This window comes from Terrapene carolina, unplaced genomic scaffold (genome assembly GCF_002925995.2).
Source record: "Terrapene carolina triunguis isolate 2854851 unplaced genomic scaffold, T_m_triunguis-2.0 Scaffold235, whole genome shotgun sequence".
NCBI lineage: Eukaryota > Metazoa > Chordata > Testudines > Emydidae > Terrapene > Terrapene triunguis.
In genome coordinates, this window is record NW_020664586.1 from 4,524,234 (window position 1) to 4,533,880 (window position 9,647).

Below are 9,647 nucleotides of genomic sequence, written 5' to 3' on the forward strand. Positions count from 1 at the left end.
GATAAGGAATGGATGTTGTCTGCATGCCAGCAAACACCGGGACCATACGCTGCCATGCTTTGTTATGCAATGATTCCAGACTACGTGCTACTGGCCTGGCGTGGTAAAGTGTCCTACCATGGCGGACGGGATAAGGCAGCCCTCCCCAGAAACCTTTTGCAAAGGCTTTGGGAGTACATCCATGAGAGTTTTCTGGAGATGACCCTGGAGGATTTCCGCTCCATCCCCATACACGTTAACAGACTTTTCCAGTAGCTGTACTGGCCGCGATTGCCAGGGCAAATTAATCATTAATCATTAAACACGCTTGCTTTTAAACCATGTGTAATATTTACAAAGGTACACTCACCAGAGGTCCCCTGTGTGCCCTCAGGGTCTGGGAGCACGCCTTGGGTGAGTTCGGGGGTTACTGGTTCCAGGTCCAGGGTGATAAACATATCCTGGCTGTTGGGGAAACCGGTTTCTCCGCTTCCTTGCGGCTGTGAGCTATCTACATTTTCTCCATCCTCATCTTCCTCGTACCCCGAACCCGCTTTCCTGTGTGTTTCTCCAGTGAGGGAGTCATAGCACACGGTTGGGATAGTGGTGGCTGCACCCCCTAGAATGGCATGCAGCTCCGCGTAGAAGCGGCATGTTTGCAGCTCTGCCCCGGACCTTCCGTTTGCTTCTCTGGCTTTGTGGTAGGTTTGCCTTAGCTCCTTAATTTTCACGCGGCACTGCTGTGCGTCCCTGTTATGGCCTCTGTCCTTCATGGCCTTGGAGACCTTTTCTAATATTTTGCCATTTCGTTTATTGCTTCGGAGTTCAGCCAGCAGTGATTCGTCTCCCCATATGGCGAGCAGATCCCGTACCTCCTGTTCTGTCCATGCTGGAGCTCTTTTGCGATCCTGGGACTCCATCATGGTTACCTGTGCTGATGAGCTCTGCGTGGTCACCTGTGCTCTCCACGCTGAGCAAACAGGAAATGAAATTCAAACATTCGCGGGGCTTTTCCTGTCTACCTGGCCAGTGCATCTGAGTTGAGAGTGCTGTCCAGAGCGGTCACAATGAAGCACTGTGGGATAGCTCCCGGAGGCCAATAACGTCGAATTCCGTCCACACTACCCCAATTCCGACCCCCTGAGGCCGATTTTATCGCTAATCCCCTTGTCGGAGGTGGAGTAAAGAAACCGGTTTAAAGGGCCCTTTAAGTCGAAAGAAAGGGCTTCGTCGTGTGAACGTGTCCAGGCTTAATTCGATTTAACGGGGCTAAAGTCAACCTAAACTCGTAGTGTAGACCAGGCCAAAGACTTGAAATCATTGCTGTCGGCTAGCTGGGGTATATTCAGGAGCATTTGCAATTCTACGATCAACGGTAGGGCCAGTTAAATTTTTTTTTCTAAAAACTGCTTTTGGATGAGAAATTATTTGAATTCCATGGAAAACTTCTATTTTTCATGGAGAAACTGAATGCTCGAAAACAGAAATATTTTTGTTCTGAAATGCTGCCGCGGTGCCTCGAGGAGCTGCTATGGGCTGAGCTCCCCAGCTAGACTTCATCTCCCATGATGCACCACCTCTCCTCACCAACAGGGAAGACCATGATGCACCATAGGAGCTGTAGGCTGGGTTCCATGTCCAGACTAGATAGGAGAATGAGACTGAGGCACCTGAACAGCAACTCCCAAGAGATGCAGTGGCAGTGTTTCAAAATCAAATATTTCAGATTTGATTTTTCACCAAAAACTTGAAATTATCCATAGGAAAAACTCCCCATTTTGGACCAGCTCTAATCAATGTGCCAACTGATTTCAAAGACTCTCTCCAATGGGTATCACTAGGGGTAATGGGTTGAAATTAAGCAAAGAATTTCCTAAAAGTGAAGACTGGTTGGCTGTGGAATAGTCTACAAAAGAAATTGATAGAAGCCCCTGACACTTTAGTTTATTAAAAAACAAAAAAGATTGGACAAGACCCTGGAGAATATAATATAGGAAACAATTTTTTGGGATGGAAAAAATGACCTAGTAGATCTTTCATTTTAATTTCTGTGGTTCCACGTTGCTAGCGGTACAGCTCAGAATAGATAAATTTGGGCATGGACTGATGAGTGGGTGGCAATCAATTGCAAGAGGAAGAGGCAGCCAGCACCCACATTTGTTCTTTCTGTCAGCTGATCTTGATCAGGGCTTATCATTGCCTCCTCACCACCCTCTCCGTGGCCTGAAGAGAGTTGGAATTAGAATAGGGGAGAGAGAATGTGAAATTTAAAAAGGGCTTTAGTGAGAGCTGTCCGATTCTCTGCATGCTGGAGAGCAACAAAGAGTGAGCAGTGAAGCTGAGATTCTAGAAAGCAGCATTCAGCGTTTTCAGCCTGAGTTCCACATACTGCCTTTTCTTTTCCAGCTGGTCGTGGCTGGATTTTCTGTCCATATGGACATTACACGAGCACATGAGATAGCAAATGAAGCGAGAAGGGTCAAGAAGCAGTTGAAGGAGTCTCAGCAGATGGCGCTGCTTTACAACAACAGGGAGCGGATATTTGGATTGCCAGTTACTAATGTAAGTGTCAGATCATGGGTTCTGTTGTGTTAGCCTCTGCAAACAACAGACCCTTGGTCCTGACTGGGGCCTTTGGGTGCTACTCCAATGCAAAAAAAAATAAATCCCCTAGGTAATAACATCCCAATTGTGAGCTTAAATAATTTCTTTCCTTCTCTATCATTTTGGCTTATCCATCAGTTCTTATGTTAACTAGAGAGGACCAGCAATCCATTCTGATGGTCACTCCATTCCAATGCTCTCTGCTCATCTCTTCTATGCTGTGGAAGAGCTGGTCCAAGAAGACATAGAAGGGTGAGCAAGTTCATAGGGTATTTAATTGCCACTTCTGTGGCAGAGCTCTACCTATCCATGCTCCTGGATCAAGAGTTCATGGGGTAGTGGTAGCTAGGTGTATGGGAGGCTTGGCTCCTGGATCATAAAGATGGGAAAGCTCATGAAGTAGCAATTAGTTACATTCATTACTGTTGGAGAGTTACTGCACAGAATATGGGCATGAGTGGCTGTAATTACTTATGTCACTAGTGTTTTATAGTCACATACAGGAAAGTGATTTTGTGAATTTGGAAGGCAGAGTGTTGTCTTGAGGAAATAATTTTAGTCACAAACACTAGTGGCTCTAGCTACTCATAAATGCCCATGCACATTTTCTGTCTCTTTCCTTTATGGCTATTGAGTAGAATTATTTTCTCTAATAATTTTCTGTATCTTAACTTTCAATAGCTTAGTGTGATTTTTTTTCTTTACTGTTACATCCACAGTTGCAACTAGGGTCCTTAACAGGTACGTCCTCAAAATGTGTATGGGTCCATTGCATCCACAAAAAATCTCATATTACTGATGCGATAGAGCATTTGCAAATGAAAATCAGCTAACTGCACATCAGATTAAGTGTTTGCATGCACGGATATGGGCTTCTGCAGGTGCAACTCGAATGTATGCATTTTGGCCAGCATGCTTGATGCGCCCTCCTTTGAGAAGTTGGCACTAAATGTCATAGGAATAAATTAAGTCATGGTTTTAACTTGGATTAGAGTTAAATGGAACTGTGCCCATGAATGTAAGGTTGAATTTGGCCTAGAGGGCCTTTGTTTTTCTGTGTATGTCCTGTCTCTATCCACAATTTTGTATTGTTTCATGACTGATTGGTAAGGCTAGGTTGTGCCTTGGGAGAGCACAGGGTCTTCCCCCTCCAAGCATCCCCAGGGTTGCAGGTCCCCTGAGAGGGAGCAAGCTGGAAGTGACGCTATGACCCTGTGCCTGTCTGCTCTGGCTAGCAGTGCAGAGGGGAGCCTAATAAATCATCTTAAAGGATATTGGACCATGTGCATTCCCCTTGCTTACTCAGGAGCTCCAGGTAGGATTGTGCCTTTTTGCTAGGGCCACATGGTTCTGTAAAATATGAGTCACTGTTAGAGGAAAATATGCCCATTGTTCATTAATACTTTTTTTTCTTCACAAAGTATGATAAGCTGTCCAGGATGGTTAAGGAATTCCAGCCATACTGGGATCTCTGGACCACAGCATCAGACTGGATACGCTGGTCTGAGAGCTGGATGAACGACCCCCTCTCTGCAATTGATGCTGAACAGCTAGAGAAGAATGTCAATGAATCCTTTAAGACCATGCACAAGTGTGTGAAGCAGTTCAAGGATGTACCAGGTAACTGGGAGAGTTTGGTTTGTGCACCCCAGCACACAAGGCTATGAGGAGTGTCATGAAGACCTCACTCCTGTGATTCAGCAGGTTATCCCATATGTGTTCTGTGTGAAGTGAGCTTGGGTGGTCACATGCAGCTCTGCAGATCTGCGTAAAACTATTTCAAGTAAATGCCCCCACCCCTCAAAAAATGAAAAGAGATTTAAATTTGTAGGTAAACTTCCCCATGTCCCAGTCCAGGATTCCCAAAGATGCATCCACCAGTCTTCTGAAGTAGTTCTAAAACCATCTTCCAGTTGGGTTAGAGTGAAATATATTCTGCAGTGGGAGATTTTGATTTATCCTTTTTAACTTGAGCTCTCTCCTGAACAATGCAGTGAATCATCCTCAGTGGAGGAGGTTGTGAGTGGATGTGACTCATGATAAGTAGAAGCAATAAGAATACCTGCTTTTGATCTTTTCATTCCACTGCTCCTCCAGGATGTAGTTCAATATCCACTAAGGCCATGAGTCTGCCAGTCCTTGTGTGACACATAGCAGGGAGTGCAAGGTTGTTGCACTTCCAGTGCAAGTGCAACCAGAGGCCACACTTGGCTGCAATTAAAGTTAATTCCTAGATGTAATTGACATACTAGGTGGAAGTAATACTAAATTTCATGGCCCTGGCATGCTCACTGCCTTACTCTAAAGGTGCTAGAAAAGTGCAGGCTGTGGGCAGTGAATAGGTGTGTCTGAGGAGACGTGGGCTTACGTGTTGTTTCCAATATGCAGATATGGCACTTGACTATGCTCCTCCCTTTTTGGTCTTATTCCTGCTATGAGGCAGCATCCTCATTAATGCAAGCTTGGGTTCCCCAATGCTCCCTGTCCTACCGTTCACTTTTTGCATTGTGTTGGAAAGCATAGCACCGCTCACCTGCACTGTGCAGAATCCAGCTCTGTATGAAGCAGCATCCTCCACCCATCATCTCATTGTTGCTGATGTTATCTTTTTTGGTTTGTTTTTTTCCTGCTCCTTTAAGCATGCCAGGATGTAGCGGTGGAAATCCGGGGCAGGATTGAAGAATTCAGACCATATATCCCCCTGATTCAGGGCCTGCGCAATCCTGGCATGCGGAACCGGCACTGGGAGATGCTTTCCAAGGAGATCAACATCAATGTTAAGCCCAAGGCCAATCTGACATTTTCTCGCTGTCTGGAGATGAAGCTGCTGGACCACATTGACAGCATTGCCAAAATAGCTGAGATAGCGGGCAAGGAGTTCTCCATTGAGAATGTGAGGAGAGCATCTAATGAGGGTTTCCTTTCAGTATCATAGTTCATGACCCAAAGTTGTCTCTAGATGGAAGCTTTCCTTATGACAACTCCATGCTTTCATGAGCATTAAAATTCACTCTGAGTGTTACAGAAATCCCAGAGAAAAGCAGAATGCAGTTTAGAATGTTGGTGTCCTCGCATGGCTGGACAAATCCTCTGTATCTGTGTCAGGGAGATTAGACATTGGTATGGTGAATCAGCCATCATACAGTGTGTGTATGGAAACAGGGGAGAGGACTGGATGGCTCAGTGGAGTCGTTGGTTATATAGATATAGTCTTTCACCTTCACGTCACAAGTTCAAATAGGGCCTAAGATGGTCAGGACTGAAAGTCACTATCATCTGGCAGCTTTTTGTTTTGTGAAATGGGTTTGTGAGCTCAGTCCACTTCCCAGTGGGCAGATATCCATACTGCAAAAGCCACCATTACCACTGTCTCTAACGGCGCTCTACTACCAGACTCAGTGGAGGTGCCATGGCATCAGTGGGCATGGAAATGAAGTTACTTTCTCTTCCTTGAAGGTGGTCCTTCAGGATAGAGTTGAGGCTCTTTGGATGGGGCAGAGGAAATTTGTGCTGTTGCTGAATGTTCTGTGATTAAATAGATGGCTATAGTTTCCAGTGTGGAAACCAGCACCTTTCACAGGAACTAACATTCACCTAGTTTTCAAATGATGGTATTTGAGTGTAAGTGGAGGAAAGCATTATGCCATGTCCATGTATTGAGACCTAAGGTTAAATTGCTTCTCCTCATTTCCCAGGCACTTGATAAGATGGAGAGCGAATGGGTCTCCATCCTGTTTAATGTAATGCCCTATAAAGAGACAGAAACCTTCATTCTGAAGAGCCCTGATGAAGCTTCGCAGCTCCTAGATGATCATATTGTCATGACTCAAAGCATGTCCTTCTCACCGTACAAGAAACCCTTTGAAGACAGGATGAACACCTGGGAAACCAAGCTGAAGATGACACAGGTACCAATTTCCCACCTGCTGCCAAGGGAGGGATTGGGGCTTTTTGACTCTGTTTGAATAGAAAGAATATGCAGTTCATAGAATACCAGGGTTGGAAGGGACCTCAGGAGGTCATCTAGTCTAACCCCCTGCTCAAAGCAGGACTAATCCCCAGACAGATTTTTACCCTAGTTTCCTAAATGGCCCCCTCAAGGATTGAACTCACAACCCTGGGTTTAGCAGGCCAATGCTCAAACCACTCAGCTATCCCTCCCTCCAGTTGCAACCAAGGAGCTTGGTGATATGTAGATATTCACAGCACATCTGTGCTCAGGGAGTCAGAGGGGCTCTCATAATTCTTCTGCTTTAGTAAATGGAACAAACCAGGGGCCTGATCCCACAAATAGCAGGGGTGAAATCCTGGGCCTATTGCAGTCAATGGCAGCACTCCCATTGCCTTCAATGGGCGGAAGATTCTACCCCAGGTGTAGTTCCTCTCGCCGTGAATAGTTCTATTGACTTGCATAGTAGTTAGCACTTCGCCTAGTGATATTCAGGCCCTACCATAGTCAAACTGCATGTTAAGGGCTTGATTCTGCAAGGTGCTATGCATTCTTATCCTGATCCTGCAAAGCACTTAAAGCACATGCTTAACTTTTATTAGCATATGAATAGTTCCATTGGACTTTAATAGTCTACATACATGCTTAAAGTTAGGCACATTCTTAAGTACTTTGCTCGTTCCAGGGTAGAAGAGAATGCTGAGCACCTAAGAGGGATCACACTCTACTTGATGTTAGTTGTAGATGGGAGCAGGAAAAAAATCCTAATTAACTAATGTTTGTAGAGTGTTTTATAAATTCTAGAAGTAACAGCATTGTTGTCTGTTGTTTATAATTATTTCATTTTACTTATGGGAGCTTACCTGCCCATGTGTGATTGGGCAAGGGGTTGTCAAATCTGCTTTACTTGGCTAAGAAGGACACACAAAGGCACCCTTGACCCTATGGAAGCAGGTGATGTGGTAATCTGGCTATATTTATATATATATAGTGTGTTAGTGTGTGTTTTGGCTGTGACACTGTGTGTGTGTTTGTCCCTGGCTGCTGTTCTTTCTTTTTGCCATTTATTCCTGTCACTAAAGGTACAGAGTTCCACAGAGTGACTGCACTGATATTTCTGCCAGAATAGCGAAACTTCTCCACGTATTTCTCCTTTCTCTGATGTAGCAAAAACAGTCTCTGAAGTCCTGAGAGTGAGGGAGATGGCCTTATAGAATTGAGTGGCTCTAAGGGGTTGATCAGCTTAGTTATTACCAGATGTACTTGTCACATTGGCTGGAGTGTTTCACAACTGAAAATGCCAACCTCAGAGCAGACTGTCAAAAAGCAGGGCAGACACCCCAAACAGATTATATGTTCTATCATTAGAGTTTATCAACCCAGTAACACGTGTGAACTTCTGACGCACTATAAAGTCTTACAATAGAGTCACTGACAGTCCCCTTGGGCATTCCAGGCAGCTTGTCTGGGTGTCAAGATAGGATTTATGATAGTTGGTTGCCATACACCAAAGATCACATAAAATTCAGGTTACTTCCAGTCCCAAGAGACCAGTCACTTACCCCAGGTCAATTTGTACCTCAGATCTCACACCAAAGACAATATCTGTAGCCAATCTTATAGTAAACTAACCAAGGAATTCTTAACTAGAAAAAATAAATGAGAGAGTTATTTACAGGTTAAAGCTGGCAAACACATACAGAAATGCGTTACTGTCTAGGGTTTTAAAAAATGACAGAGTTGTAGCAATCTGTCAGCATGAATGTCTTTTGGGGCTAACCCAGGTTGACTCTGGAGATCTCTGCTTCTGTGTCCTAGCTCCAGCCCTGTGAGAGTCCAAACAGCAAAGAGATGAAAAATGTTCACATCAGCTATCTTTATTTCCTTCTTCCAGAATTCAGGCTGATGGGATGAGTTCTTTTGCACGTAGCCTGTGCAAGGGTGATTTAGCAAAGTCTTTGTATTTTGATGTTCCACAATGGCCCATTTAGTTTTGATAGCCCTTCTTGATGGGCAAGAGGTAATACCTTTCATAGGGATTTAGCCCTAGGTAAAGTTTCTTATTTGGTGAGTTAGATAGTTCAGAACAAACATTTCACAGCTCTATAGCAAAAACTTAAGTATTACCCTATAGCATGGAATACAGACATTATAAGTAGGATTAATACATGTAGCAACTTCCAAGCATTTTGTAAAGTCTAAACCCATCGTTATATATCCAATACCCATCTTAACCATACTAACACACACGTGAGTTGCACTGGTTTCCAAGGATGAATTTTTCAGTGCTCAGCTGAGGCCTAAAGCCTTGTCTGCCAGCATCACAGTATGGACTATACTTAACTGAGGTTGCTTTAGACCAGGGGTAGGCAACTTTTCAGAAGCGGTGTGCCGAGTCTTCATTTATTCTCTTTAATTTAAGGTTTCGCGTGCCAGTAATACATGTTAACGTTTTTTAGAAGGTCTCTCTCTCTAAGTCTATATTATATAACTAAACTATTGTTGTATGTAAAGTAAACAAGGTTTTCAAAATGTTTAAGAAGCTTCATTTAAAATTAAATTAAAATGCTGATCTTACGCCGCCAGCTTGCTCAGCCCACTGCCAGCCTGGGGTTCTGTTCACCTAGGCCTGCAGTGGGCTGAGTAGGGCAACTCAAGGTCAGGGCAGAGGGCTGGGGTGTGTGTGGAGGTGCAGGGCAGAAGGCTGGGTGTTGGGGGGGACTCAAGGTCAGGGCAGAGGGCTGGGGGGGTGTGGAGGTGCAGGGCAGAGGGCTGGGTGTTGGGGGCGACTCGAGGTCAGGGCAGAGGGCTGGCGGGTGTGGGGGGTGCAGGGCAGAAGGCTGGGTGTGGGGGGGGTGCAGGGAAGAAGGCTGGGTGGGTGTTGGGGGGAGGTCAGGGCAGAGGGCTGGGGTGTGGGGGGGTGCAGGGCAGAAGGCTAGGGTGCTCGGCTCGTGGGGGTGCTCCCAGCCCCCTGCCCTGAGCAGCTCATGGCAGGGGGCTGGGAGGGATATGCCCTGTTCCACCCCCTTCCCCCAGGCCCGTCCCTACCTCTCTCTGCCTGCTCTACAGAGCTGTGTGCAGCCTGCCGCTCTTCCCCCTCCCCCTCGCAAGGGCC

The 9,647-nt window shown here is 45.5% G+C and overlaps 1 protein-coding gene across 1 annotated transcript in view; it reads left to right on the forward strand.

Annotated features, from left to right (window-relative positions):
* Positions 1–6,491, forward strand: part of LOC112102946 (dynein heavy chain 1, axonemal) — a gene marked incomplete at its 3' end in the record, with an annotated part of 62,769 nt that extends 56,278 nt beyond the window's left edge. Inside the window, exons 18-21 of the mRNA XM_026657033.1 lie at positions 2,386–2,541; positions 4,005–4,203; positions 5,223–5,476; positions 6,279–6,491. Of these exons, the coding sequence (XP_026512818.1) occupies positions 2,386–2,541; positions 4,005–4,203; positions 5,223–5,476; positions 6,279–6,491 (822 nt within the window). The remainder of the gene's footprint in view (positions 1–2,385; positions 2,542–4,004; positions 4,204–5,222; positions 5,477–6,278) is intronic.
* Between the last annotated feature and the right edge of the window lie 3,156 nt (positions 6,492–9,647).